A 15,286-nucleotide genomic window follows, 5' to 3' on the forward strand; every position below is an offset into this window, starting at 1 on the left:
ATAAAACTATTGCTCTATTTATGAATGAATAAAATATTTTTGTTCCTATTAAAGCATGAATAGCATCTTACTTAGTTGGAAGTAAACTGTTTGTAGGAGATTTAATAAGAATTCTTATTAAATCTATGTGTGTAATCTATACATATTATGAATTCTTACTCTTATTTGAATTTGTTTTTTTAATCTTATTAGAATTGTTATAGTCTGGATTCTCGAGTAAGAATGCATAAGCTGATTATAATACCTACTCGATCGCTCGGTGATTGGATTCTGTATTAAAATACTTAATAACAATAAGCTGATTTCAACAACCTTCAAACCAAAACACGGCAGCGCTTGAATACAGCTTTTTGCCATTTTACCCTGTCTTCGGCCTGTTGCATCCATTTTTTACCAGCGTCATTTCGCAGATCGTCACTCCATCTAGCTGGGGGGCCATATACTTTATAATTGCAAACGCTTCCGGGGTTTCTCAATTCTGACGTCACTACTAGATCATAATTCGCTAACGAAAAATAGTCTCTAATGTCTGAGTCAAAAGACTCTTTGAGTTTTAATGTTACTTATGGTTATCTATTGTTTATACTTTATGCAATTAACTTAATTTTTTTATTTCTTTTTTGCAATTAGTAGTATTACAAGAATTGGAAAGCTGTTTCTATAATAAGAAACTGTTTCGGCCTTCGGTCGTTATTTATCTTAATTTTTCTCCACATACTGGTGTTAATACGTAAGATAACAAAGTCGATTTTTTATAAGAAACGTCCACTGGCTTGTTTACTTATGAAAGGCTTGAAAAAACTCGTTATGCATGATAAATTTCAATTTTAAGGACTACTTTTGCAACTTATTCTGTATTCTTATTATAATTTTGATGAACCTATACGTTGCTTATTAGATTTATTTGCATTCACATTCAGCTCCCTTTACATAATATTTTTATTTATACCTACCTGAATATAAGTCCATAGTTGTATACTATATATCTATTATTTGAAAACCTTTACAAATAACCTAATAATGTAGTATCACTACCCATTTATATGTCCATTCTTAGGTCCAAAGCATCCATATTATTATGCTAGCAATGCAAACAAATACTCAAATATGTATATGAATTAACAGGCTACGAAAGTGAGAAAATAATTCAAACTAATCTTGGTTTTATCAAGTTTAAAATAATTGCTATTAAACTTATAATCTGGCTTAAAATTCTAAATTGATTAGCTCTCTATCAAGTAAATGTTATTTTAGATTCCACGTCATACTTAGAACTATGTAAAATAGACAAATCATCAAATCATGATAAGCGAATATTTATGCCTACTCCTGATTATTTAATATTTATAATATTACAAGAAATAATTTGTTTCTGCAAGTAAAAGTATGGACTATTTTTTGTAAACCAAAGTCTGTACTCACGTAATATTATATAGTTCCACTTCAAACTGCCTTTATTAAAAATCGCCAAAAGTTTGCAAAACGGCAACCTTAAGTAGTGGCGCTACTGTATTTTCAGCGCTGAAACTTTAGACTAACATTCTCATAGATGGCGCTCAAGGTAATGCAGTGAGTTGATATTTAAATTCGTATTTTTTTTATTAATAAGAGTAAAATAGGGAAGTTACGGTATTATTATAAGAGTTACTATAATTAGGTTTCAATTTAAATATTGAAACAATTTCATTAATAATTTTTGAGAACATCGAGTCAAAAAAAAAATGTAGAGCTAACATAAAATAAACAAAGTTACAAAACGATATTATGTAATTTTACATAAACGATGTTTAAATATTTTACATTTTGTAACTATTTAAAATATTTATGCAAATAGTAATAGATTAACGGAAAGTAAAGTCAAAAGACTCGAGACAATGTCCAAACATTGTACCGCGAAATTCTCTACATTATTTAAGTTAAAGACAGTAAAATGCATTACCATTCATATGGAATGTAACAATGTCTATTGTTTTAACTTTTCCTTAACATGTTCCCATACATGCCTAAAGAAGTTCTAATCGCGTTCATTCACGTTCCGAGCCATCCAATAAACGTGTACTTGCTACTATGGAAGAAGTCAACAGTCTGCAATATGACTGGATACGCTTTGGACTTGGGAACATTTTTAAAAAATACCTAGAATTACCTAATTAGTATCTTTTACTTGGAGAGCGGCGATATCCTATTTGGTATATCTGCAGGTTTAAATCCCAAGGGCACTCCTTTGATTTCTCTCAAATTATGTGTGTATTCTTTGTGAATTATCTCATGTTTTGACGGTGATATCATATCATTTACAGATACCTGAGAAGTTTTCTATAAGAACTTTGAGAGTATTTGAGGTCTACTGATTAGGGCGGCGTAGTGGACTAATGCCCAATCCCCTCTCAGTAGTAGAGGAGGCACGTGCCCAGAACTGGGACAGTATACATATAATACAGGGCTGATATTATTATTCTTATATTTGGTCTTTCTGCTATGCTGCTACGTGTACGTGTATGCTTGATTCCTTATATTTTTTTTAATATTATTATTATCATGCAAAATTACATACGCAAATAAAAATTTAGGTCCTTGCACTGGGCTTATGATACTTAAAACGATTTCTGTATCAATAATAATAATAGATAATTTAGCATAATTATTTATAATTAAAGAATATAATTATTTCAGCATTAAAAAAATATTTTGATGGAGGTAGCAAAACTACAATAGGCCGTAATTTTTGTCATGCTTTATGCTGTATAGTTAGCAGAAGTGATACTAAAGCGATATGCTATGTATTATAACTCCCTGATGCCTTCTGAAGAGACAGGACAAAATAGGATGGTAAAGACAAAACAAGAAAGAAATACTGAAGTAATGAAGAAGTTTTTATTTATCGTCAAATACTGTTCGAAAAATAGTTTACCAACGCCTATAGTCAATGCATTATTTTTTATCCAGAAAACCTAGCTCTATAAACTCCTAAAATTATTTTCAGTTTGTTTATCATTATATCTTCCTTACATTTCCCACTTACCCAACTCCACAGTCTTCGTAGTCGTCCGTGCCGGCGAAAGTAAGAGAGTGACGTCGAGCGCCATTAGTCAAACTGTCGCCCCTTGTCAAATGGTCTGAACTCGCCCTTTCGACGGCCGACCTTCCAATACTGCTAAACACTCACGGCTGACAGCGTGTGACGTTATTAAACGTACTCGCTAACGTTCTTAGACGTCCGACAGCTTTTTCAGTTAATTTTTTAACAAGGAACAATATAAAAAACGCTTGTAATTCTTGAAATGGTTTATTGAGATTAATAAGTGTTATTGGTTTATTCTATGTCATGTACAGATGCCTTTTAAAATGAAGGTAATATTATCTTTTCATTAAAACGTAATTAAAGGACGCAATATTTATTACAAATTTATGTTACCATCAATGTTAGAGTCTCTATAGTTATACATCAACGATTTCAATACATCCATTTATAAAACGCACATATTTTTAAAAATCTACTTTTTTATCTATATTATGACGTGATAAACATTTATTCCTCAAAATTTCATGAAAACAAGCTAAAATTACTATTACTACTCCTCATTTATAATAACTTGGTTATTTTCGACAAAGACAACAGATCGTTGACGAAAGTCAACGATCTGTTGTCTTTGACGAAAAGGAGCACAGGATTGAGAAATCAATCCTGTGCTCCTTTTCGTTACAAGTGCTGGCTTGTATTTTGCGGGTGCCGCACTCTATTATCAACTTGTTTTATAATATGACGGGTCCCAGAAACTTTATAGAAGTTAGAAATTCTATTTATATTTAAATTAAAAATTATTTTGAAATTGGAATTCTTTATTGAAATAATATACTTACAGAGACTAAATACTCCTTAATTAATTAACATATGACACTTTTAAAGCAAGTATTTCCAAAGTAATTTGTAAGGAATATTTAAAGATTGAAAAGTAATCAGCGTCTTCGAAACCGGAGTAATAACTTTTTGTTCATAAGTCCGAAGCTTTCTTCCAGCATTAGACACGCCGCCATAATATCTGCATCATAGCCATTGTTGTACCTGAAAATAACAAATAATCTATTATTTATAAATAGTCCAAAAATATTATTATCATAATACTTAAAGTATAATATATAAACTTTTTTAAAATAAGCTGTTTTTTTTACACGACTCTACAAAATTTAAAAGTAGAGCACCAACGCGCTAGTTTTAAAGAAAAAGTTAAATTAGCCTTTGGTTTAATGAGATTTCTTTGGTGTATAAAAACTTCGTGAAAGTTAAAGGAAATTTCTAGACCAAGTTTTTGTTTTCTTTGTCCCCACTACTGTCCACTTTAATAGAAGAATTAACAGACACTAACATACTCACGCCTTTTATCCCCGAAAGGGTAGGCAAGGGCGGAATTACTTTTCGCCTTACGTATTTCTTCCAATGTAAAAGGGATTGAGCCTATCGCTATATAAGGCGCAAAAAACCAGACTTTAAGTTGATACAGAGTAGAAAACCCCAATATCATGATACTCGGAGCTCGGATCTGAGATTTCAGCACTACAATCGTATTCTTGTTACATAATTGTCATTATACTATCTTGATTACATATATGCTTATGATAATATTTAAGGTAAAATCTTTGATTAATTAATTTAAATAAAGTATCGTTTCTGTTAACTTAGTTATTATCTTAAGCATGATTAATGTAAACTTTGCAATTTAAAATTACAAAGAAATATAAAAAGTCGTTGAAAGTCAACATTTAAAAGTATTTTCTGGATTCAATTATTTATAGAATTAATAATTTTATCGAGTTTATACTTTGTAATCAGAATATGTTAAGGTGTTAGGTAATATGTCAACGGTTTTAATAAATAAACTAGAAATTTTATTTCAAAGTACGAGCTGTGGCTATGGACTATTTATACTATTCGATAAGCGACATTTACTTAAATTGTTATCGTCTCGGTCATCTCAAGTGATATGCAAACAAATTAACATTATTCAAACTTTCAGTGTATTTTTATCCTTTTTTGTATTGCTTTGAATGACGAGACGAGCTTGCCGTTCGCCTGATGCTAGCTAAGCGATACGACCACTCAGAAACAGCAGAAATACCATTCAACACCTTCAATTTCAAAGCAGTGTTTGATATTCCTCTGCACTCGTCATTCTAAGACATGACATGTTAAGTCTTAGTATGTCCAATAGTTACACTGGCTACAATGTCTTTTGTTAATAAAGCAAAACTTAACTTAATAAAAAGAACCTAAAATGAGAAATGAAACGCCAATCATGAAGGCATGTTTACTGGAGAAATAATTATAGAAAGAGCTGGGTAACTGGAGGCTGCGGTGCGTCTCTCAAACAATGCTAACTTACATTTAGCTGTCAGTCAAAAACAATTTGGAATTTGGTGCGCGCGGAGGGTCGGCTTGGTACGTCGGGAAATGGACATTTATAGAGCTGAGAATTGATCGGATTGTGGGAATTGAATTTGATATCATTTCGTCGTTCATATTTTAGGTACGTTATTAATTAATTTATTAAATTTTTCGAGAAATCCTTTTGCTGTGGATTCATTAACATTAAATAACGTGTTAATAAATTAGATTCAGAAAAAAGGAGGCTAGTTGGTTCGAAATTAGTTTTACATGAAGTATGAATACGCTAAAAATAGTTTCAAAATTAAAGTATGGTTATGGGGCTATAATAATATAATTTAATATCATACTACATGTTTTAAAGTGAATTGAACCGACAATAAAAAAAAATCCTACAATTCCCTATTGATACAAAATTTTGGTAAAAATGATTTTATGAAGGCATATTTAAAAATTTAAGTTCTAACAAATTATGCATAAAGATACAATTATTATTTATAGTAAAATCGTATTAACAGCTCTATAGAGATCCAGGCTATTCCTTCCCGTTACAGGAATGGCCCGGTTGCTGCTCCATCCATCATTTCCTCCATCCACTCGCCGGGTTAAGCACATAAGTGACATTGACGCCGACCCCGGCCAGCCTTAACAGATCCCTCCATTGTAACACCACAAACTGAACGCTATCATTGTTTAAATAACATAGGGGGTCAAAATAAATTGGCTAGTCCTTCTCAGGGCCCGTCACGTTCTGTTACGTTCAGGTAAATGATGTTATAGTTTGATTTGAACTGTGAGTGACAATAAAAACATAACCCAAGGCCGACAAGATTAAAATTACGAGACACATTGACAAAATATGGGTAATATATCGTTTATATTTGTTTTGAATGTTTTTATACTAGAAATAGCGTCAAAATTACCTACATATTAATTCAATACTTGCATAAGTGATTTTTTATTTTAGTGACATTAAATCCTTACTTGAAACTGTTGTGAATAATAAATGGACCTAAAAATAGCTTCACAGAAAATGTTATCTATAAATTCAAAAATATTCATCTGATTATGTTAATATTAATGAACATACTGAATGAAATTTAAATAATTCACTTAAAATTCATAACTTTATTGTTGAGAATTCGTGTTCGAAATCAAATTTATATAATGATCCGCCGATCGGGGGCGTTTTGAAATTTTTATCACGCAAAAAACTTCCGTCGACCACAAATTGAGTTATTATGAATTTCGCAAAGGCGTTAAATTGCAATATTATAATGACCGCTATTATACAGTGGCGGGAAAACGATCGGTGCACTGTAATTGTGCATGTTAACTCACCTACTATATAATATGGTAGGTACGCGTGTGCTGCGGGTAAATGCCTTTTTTGCACCTACTTGACTCGCTATGTAGCTGTAATTCCTGTTTAATATTCTGATATTTGCCACAAAGTACACAATAAAACGAAGTTATACCAACTTGAATTGTAGGTAGGAAAGTAAAGGTCACCTCACTGAAAATAGCATTAAGATGAAAACTGCTAACTTTTGTACTTTATTTTAAAGTTATACAAAACTATTCGCTACAAAATTACTGGGCTCATCGTTTCATATCAACATAATATTTCATGAGTACATTACAACGAATACGAAAATAGATTACAAGACCTGTGCTAAAATCTAACGAAATCAACCCCAAAGCCAAAAAGTCGCCACCACCTATACACCACATTTTCGTATATGTTTTAATTTACTCATGAAATATAATATTATGTTGAAATGAAACGATATATCTCTTATCTATTAGTATAAATATTGGACTCGAAAGCTTCAGTAGACTTTGTTTTTGGTCACGTTTGTACATCGTTGACCAAAATCAAATACGATATTAAATACGATATATAATACGATACATAATTAAATACGATATATAATACAGGGCTCATATTATTTATATTATAAAATCGACAATATAATATATATTGTCGTTTTTATAATATAAATAATATGAGCCCTGTATTATATACTTGCCCACTGCTGAGCACGGGCCTACTACTAAGAGGGATTAGGCCTTAGTCCACCACGCTGGCCTAGTGCGGATTGGTAGACTTCACACACCTTCGAAATTCCTATAGAGAACTTCTCAGATGTGCAGGTTTCCTCACGATGTTTTCCTTCACCGTTAAAGCGAACGACAAATTCACAAAGAATACACACATGATTTTAGAAAAGTCAAAGGTGTGTGCCCTTGGGATTTGAACCTGCGGACATTGGTCTTGGCAGTCCGTTCCACACCCAACTAGGCTATTGCCGCTTTTTCAAACCAAATATAATTACATAGAATGCAAAAATTTTAATGGACGCCACCGAACCCCAATCGTGGGCATTGATCAGCCGATCTGCTTTCGAACGTCGCCAGTGGAGCGTTGTTGATAAATGATCCCGCGGCCCGGGACAATGCGCCCTGCAGATTCTTTTGTTGATCCGCCCGCTTTTTGTATGGACACTGATGTTTCTGTAGTGACGTGTCCGCGACGTGTCGGCCATTTACCGTGTTTTTGGTGTAATTTTGCGTATGCTGCGTATTTAGTTTATAGATGGGATTATCATTTAGGATACAGGCAAAAACTGTATCGAAATTAAAAATAATGTTGCTTAATAATTATCAGTGATATCAAGCCTATTTTTTTAGTCAAAATGTCTAGTATATCTTTAATAGATATCAGTGCTTTGACCGTATCCTGACATTTAATTTTGTAGATAGAATTTTATCTAGCGGACTGCAGAGTAAAATTTGAAAGCGGTAGAGAGGCGATGGCCTGGTTAAGAATGAAAAGGACCGCTGATACAAAAGTATACTAGTACTTATTGGTTTGACGATAAAGGAATCGTGATGAAATCTACATATCTAAGCATTATATAACAATTTCGATATTGATATAAAATCAGACATCCTGGATTAAGCCAGAGTGGTGATATAAAAATACCATATAAACAGCTAGATTCCCGTACCTACGTAATCTTTAAATAAATCTACTGCGTGGGCTCGGAAAAGATTTTCTTAGGTTTAATGCTTTGACAATATGCAACAGAATGGCTTCTAAAATTTTAATTTTGTGAGTGGTACCAGTCGGAACATTCGATTCATGTTGCAGACAAATCTGGGTTGCAAGTTATAGTTGGCTTCTTGCCACATGCATGTATTCGACAATATTCCATGTCCGAAATTGTGACGAAGAAATTAATTCTAATTTTGTTGTCAGTCCAATTCCAGTTTTGTCTGTCAATAAAGTTGAAAGTCAGTTTTTAGAGATATAGAATATATTTAGAGGCGCTTAATTACACATATTTTAAGGAACTTATACCCTATAATATGAAAGGGGAGCCTTTTATATCAAGCACTAAAGTAAATCCCAAGCAACTCAGTTGTCTATTTTTGAATCAACGTTCATACTAATTTATTGCCCGACCTGGGATCGGAACTCAAAACCTCATAGTTTACAGACCAAGTACTCTACCACTAAATCACTGAAGTGATAGTAGATGCGTTCAGCTAAAAATAACCATCAAACCTCCCCCTCTACTCAACTATAACTTAAAGTAACACAATAGAATCCAAACAAAAACATCATTGATAACCTATCCAATAAAAAGGTCGCAAGGTACTACATCAAACAAAAATTCCTTTAAAAAGTGCAATAAATAATTTCTCTCACTAAACGCTAATTGCCCTCGCGGTACAATTATGTCATTATTTATGTGAGCCGATAGCGTTTGAGCGGTAATATCATCAAAGTGCACCGTACTCACAACTGTTGATAAGAACCAATTATACATTATGAATAATGGCCGGACGAAATAAAGATCGCGTGCCGTTAAGTGCATCTTTTTCGCTTACTAGCAATGTAAGATATGATTAAAGTGATTTTACTTTTCCAATATGTCCGCGTAGTCGTTTATGTAATCGAATATGGATGTGTAAAATTATGCAGTGCCCACTGCCTCTGCATTACTTATCTTTCGCTTGAATTATCTAAGATTTTCTAAGTTGGTTACAGTTAAGACTAAGATTTATGAATCTCTTCCTAGTCGAATTTCGGCAACGGCGACCAATCTTAACGGAGAACAACCAGGTACGCAGGGTATATTATAATGCACAAGTGTGTGCGCAATACACTGGTGCACTCTCTATTGCTTCTCTCTCCTAGTTCGGTGAGACGGAAATCCGACATGACTAGAGAGAGATCAGTCGCAGGAACAATGGCTTTACATTCTTTCCGAGGCACGGAGTTATCACACCGATAACTACCTGACTCCGAGCTGCGATTGAGAAACTTTTAAGATGGGAAAACCCAGTCACAATTATTTTTGGTCTGATCCGGTATTCGAACCCTCCTGGGTTCGAATACCGAGGTCGTTCGATAATGAGGTCCTCCTCAGCACCATAGCCGTAATCATACCGCGGACGCATTATTACGCCACCAAGGCAGCTAGTAAATTTATACCAATACTAGGAAAAGATAGATTATGTAAAAGTAAAAAATATTGTTTGCAGGAGGAAATCTTTGGAGTACTGACTGAAACAGCTCCATCAATATTTTTTAAAAGGCTACATTGCTACATTGGATCTCCTTTATTGATCATAATTTTATTTTTAGTATGAAACATTATTATGCAAACAAAACAACGAAAGAAAAACTGAATTATTTTTTTTATTTTAATAAGTAAATATCCAAAAATTGTTAAGCTATAAACTATGATGTGACTCTTTACTTAGCTCCAATGTTTAACGGGAATTTCCACTAATATTAACAATAAATCTTAGCTCAGCGCCTTCAAAACTCTATACTCATGACCTCTACAATTGAATAAATTTTCCAAATTAATTTTAGATCATTTTTAATAGCCTTGTTACTTCTAAGTAACAGTGATGTGATTCAGTCCTTACCAAACCCATCAAGACGGTCCGTGAATCCAAATGCTATCGATGCATTCAAATATCCATTAGAAGGTTTCTTTTGATCCAATTTCAATGAGCTCTGGCTGGTTCGACGTAAGGATTAATTAGGGCTGCCATTCACGTATTCAATGTACTGCCGGACCGAATTATACTTGCCATCGGAAAACACCGAATTCAAATGCACCATCCATGTCCTGGCACTGAACAAAAGATAAATAATATTAGTATGACAACAGCAAATAAGTTGGTAGAGCGTTAATGCTGGCATGTTAGTCATTCTTTACTGAATCAAAACTTGTTTTTTTTTTACGTAACAAAGGCGTTGAATGGATTAATGAGGAATTAATATTGATGAACAAAAAAGTTAGGTATTAGTCATACCTTATCGGACTTCTATCAGTGGAATAAAATATATGTATTTACATTCGCGATGCCGACTTTTTAATTAATTAATAAAAAAGAAATATTATCGGCATAATTTAAATAACTTTAAACTGCTTTTCATGAAACATTGACATATAATATACAATCATTTAGTGTAGTATGAATGTACATATGTACAATAAAATGACAGATACGCATAACTATGATTAAGTACTTTAATCATTTTAAATTAAACTTATATAAATAGGAATTTCCATACAGACTAAATTCAATTTCCTTTTTATCATTTTATTATACTTAATTACTAGTAATTTATAAAATCCAAATGTCATGTTCATTAATACAGAATCATCTTTTTTGAGGTTATATAGGTTGTAAACAACTTACCAATTTGTCCTTATCTTTGACCGTTAACAGTTTCTTTTTTCAAACGATCAACGGAGCATTACATTATTTTTGTTTTAACTAATTAACTCGTCTCTTTTATTTAATAACGTTTAAATAAGCATTTATAGAGTTAAATAAATAAAACACGAACTATGCACAAGCAGCCATCTTGGCAAAATGTTCGGGACGCATGCGTAGATGGCACTTACCCACGGGGAAAGGGATGATTGTTGCGCCTTCTCTCTTTCACTCGTAAATGTCGTATATTGCTGTTCCTTTTTAGCTAACTCTATTGTTATTCTCTATTGAAATGGGAAGAGGGTCGATTTTATAATGTTGGGGCCCGAGCGCTGTGAAGTTAGTAACGAATATTAATACGAATAAATAAAATTGGAGTGTCTGTGATTTTGTAATGTTAAAGTTTTTTCCAAGTTGGTACAAATAGTGCCTATAATCTTTTGTACTGTCCACGCTAGTAAAATCTATAGACACGTAATAAAATTTTTGTCTGTTGGTTTGTCCGGTTTGATTTTCAAAACATTAACTCTATTTTATATTAATTGCAATTTAAATGCTGCAAAAGTGGTAAAAGATTTTTGTGAGGAATATACCTATATATAATGTAAGCTACAATCTTAGCTCGGCAATGAAAAGCGCAGATGGAGCTGCGCGAGAAAGCCAATCTTTAACAAAATATGAGATCTTAAACTTTTTTTTAATAATATATTTATCTTTACCTACATTCAGTCACTTATCAAAAATAAATGTATATATTTCCAAACTTGAATGCATGGTTATTATTGTTCCAATTGACTCACTTTTATTTCGTAGCAATTTTAAAATCAAGTTTCTATGAAAGTAATACAAGTCTAAAAAGACTCGTATTTGACCTCTGTCAATGATAAAAAATATTAAGCAATAAATTCGTTGGCATGTTCTCTACTTACCGTGTTTGACGTACTATTTAAATACCTAAGAATCTAATGAACTAGAATGACGAATATAAAAAAAAACTTCTAAACTAAATAGATACCATAAATATTTACTACCGCCATTACAAAAAGCCTTTACATCTGCCGAAACTAAATCAGGTAGCCTTCAACAGGATTACTAAGCAAATTTTTTCAATACAAAATCCTTTAAGTAGTCAAAACATGTCAAAATTGCACACAACATTGCCGAGCTGTTCCCTAGAGGCTTATAAAAGTTAATCGTATTTAAAAATCGGTGTCTGTATCTAAAGGGTTCGGACTCTATTTGACTTATTGTTTGAGGCCGATTGTAAACGGATTATGTCAAGGCTCAAACGCGGCCTTTACAATCGGATTTGTTAATTGCTTCTGAGATTAAGGGATAATAAAATAAGTTTTAAATAATTAGGATAACCTCCTCTTTATTTTAGCGCCTTTGTGATTGACTAGAGAAGTACAAAGTCATAAATAATCAACCTTAATGTTATCTAAATAGGAACTATATGCTCTTAAAATATTATTTACAAATCATTTTGAGTGTACACACGGAATGACATCAGTTGCCCGATATAGTTATGTTAGTGACTAAACTAAATTGTATAATTCAGGTAAATTTGTTTTATACTTAAAATTAAAAAAGCAATATTTACAGTATTATTACATATAAGACAATTTAAAAATTCATAACTAAGATGGAAATCGTTCCGATTTCACTATGCCTTAAGCCCGCCTATGCCCGCCGCTGACGTCACATATCATGAGACGAGAAGACAATTTTTTACAATAGATATGTTTATTTTCTGTAGGAACGTACAGTCTCACTATATTTATTTAAAATGTATAAACATTTTAAAAATGATAAATAGATACATGTTTTAATTCTTGGCGCTTTAATCTAGGTTACAAAAGTGCACCCTGCAGTTAATATTATTAAAAAAAATGTACATTGATAGATATTAATTAAAAAAAAATAACTACTTTTAAATCTTAATTAAACAAGTGTAATGTAGACTGCAGCTACTAATATTTAATTGTATAGAATATGTATATATTTTCATTTCTAAAATTAAGTTGTACATAATATAGTGGGCGGAAAGCATAAAGCGCTTTATTTATTTATAGTTGGTGTTCCCTTAATTGAAATGTTCTTTACTATTATCTATTTATTGCAATTTGCATTTTACTACTTTGAAAAAAGAGCCTGTCATATCTTTGGTATGACGCTTCCATAAGGCGACATCATACAATTTTGAACCATATTTCCAGGCATTTGACCTATATTGGCTTGCATTGTCCCCATATGATAATTAGGAAACTCCATTTGCCTACTATCCATGTATTCTGGAGCGGTGCCTAACTTAGTAGCACTAATATCGTCAACAGCATACGGATCTGGTGAAGTGTTCAATTTTCCATCTTTCTTTGCTTTCATTCTTCGGTTCTGAAACCAAATCTTGATTTGTCTCTCCGTTAGTCCGAGGGCGTGTGAAACTTCGATCCTCCGTCGTCTTGAAAGGTATTTGTTAAAGTGAAATTCCTTTTCTAATTCCAAAGTTTGAAACCTTGTGTACGTCTGCCGCGTCCTTTTCGAGCCTTCCTTCTTGTCGTCATCTGTAAAAATATTATCATTGGTTAAGCAATGTCCTATTTGAAGTATGCTAATAATAAAATACGTAGGAACATAGTTATACTCACTTCCAATACCTTTCATCCAGGGGTAGAATGCTTGCACTTCGGCTGCAGCGGCCATCTTGTTCTCTGCGTAATCCGCATTGTTGCCGCCCGCTTCGACCCTCGTCACTTCTTGACAGGATTCCGCGGGATCCTGCGATGACTGCGCACCTTCACTCGGTGCCGGCGCTCCACCCACAGCATCTTTCTTGATTGACGTTTGACCCTCCAAGTTTTTAAATCCGCCATGAAATTGCGACAAATTGCATTCCTTCTCAGCTGCGGTTTCATTTGTTTTTTGCCATTCGCCAACCTCTTCTGTATATGGCATTTGTTGCAACATCTCTTGCGAATATGGCTTTTCGCATTTAACAAAGTAAGGTGACGGATTATTATTTGACTTTGGTTTTGTAAGTAGTGCTCTAAGATTAGGAGAATCGTTGCTCTCAGGACTTGGTGGCTTGAAGTTTCCAGTCACGCTTTGTGGTGAACCATAACTTTCAGGAATACTGCATTGACTGGGAGAGTTAATGGATCTGACGTCCTCACCTCTGTCGTACACGCCTTGATTGATTAGCGGATACATTCGCCCGTCAGATGCGTAGTTTTCATGCGGATGCGAATAATAATTCATTTCTCTCCACTTTTGCACCATATCCAAGTTTGTATTGTTCATATTGTAGTTCGAGGCATATCCTTGCCACTGTGGTTCTGATTTCACAACTCCATTAGACACGTTTTGTTCATACATTTTTCCGGGATAATTAGCACTTAACATATGAGCATATTCAGGATTTTGAGGATAAAAGTTCTGATAGTTGTAATAATTAGCCGGCGTCATTGCATATTGTTTATTCCCGTAATATTTAGTTTGTCTCGCACTATTATCGTTCACATCAGCACAATTCCACATTTCACTAGCACGGTTAGTTGCTACCGAAGACATTGTCCAATTAAAACTGTCACTCTCATAGGTCAACTACAACTGGACTGCGTGGGAGATGTTTCTCCTAGATTGACTGCGAAACGAATGCAGTAAGTGCATGAAGCGGCACGACCCTACAAATGTAATACTTTTATGTGACCTAAAAAAAGTTTGGGGTACTTTCAACAATAGCGTCACCATTGTCCCTCTCCGGAGTTGTAAAGCCGTATGCTCTGTCTCGCTCTTCTACTGTATTACCGCGTATAGTGTAATATGAATGAAAGAGACAGAAATAGTCAGTACGATTGTAAGAAATATTTGGCAAATAATCTGTCAGTGTTTACAATGCCAATATTTCCAATAGTTGTAGATGTGTGCGTGCGCATCGGTTTGGGTAATCATTGATTGGTGTATGGGTGTGTGCGTATGAGAGGGTGGTATAGATTGATTTTATTATTGGTTTTGGTATAAAGCCGCCTATGTGTGTCACTGTGTTGCATTTACGCTTGCTTATACAGGACGATTATTTATTCCGAATTCCATATAATAAAAATATATTTTTATTGCGTATAATTGACTTTAATTTTATGAACACTATAGAAAACT

General features: G+C 33.4%; 1 protein-coding gene and 1 long non-coding RNA gene across 2 annotated transcripts; both read right to left on the reverse strand.

Annotated features, from left to right (window-relative positions):
- Positions 1–3,696: 3,696 nt before the first annotated feature.
- LOC115445587 lies at positions 3,697–11,296 on the reverse strand. The gene is made up of 3 exons (XR_003938835.2): positions 11,114–11,296; positions 10,331–10,542; positions 3,697–4,063 (listed from the first exon to the last, which is right to left on the reverse strand). It is a non-coding gene; the product is annotated as an uncharacterized LOC115445587 (long non-coding RNA).
- A 1,384-nt stretch (positions 11,297–12,680) lies between these two features.
- LOC115445588 (homeobox protein Hox-B5-like) lies at positions 12,681–14,957 on the reverse strand. The gene is made up of 2 exons (XM_030171907.2): positions 13,780–14,957; positions 12,681–13,695 (listed from the first exon to the last, which is right to left on the reverse strand). The coding sequence occupies exons 1-2, from the start codon at positions 14,699–14,701 to the stop codon at positions 13,289–13,291; spliced, it is 1,329 nt and encodes a 442-aa protein (XP_030027767.2). The 5' UTR covers positions 14,702–14,957; the 3' UTR covers positions 12,681–13,288.
- Positions 14,958–15,286: the final 329 nt, after the last annotated feature.

The sequence above is a fragment of the Manduca sexta genome, chromosome 21 (genome assembly GCF_014839805.1).
Source record: "Manduca sexta isolate Smith_Timp_Sample1 chromosome 21, JHU_Msex_v1.0, whole genome shotgun sequence".
Lineage (NCBI taxonomy): Eukaryota > Metazoa > Arthropoda > Insecta > Lepidoptera > Sphingidae > Manduca > Manduca sexta.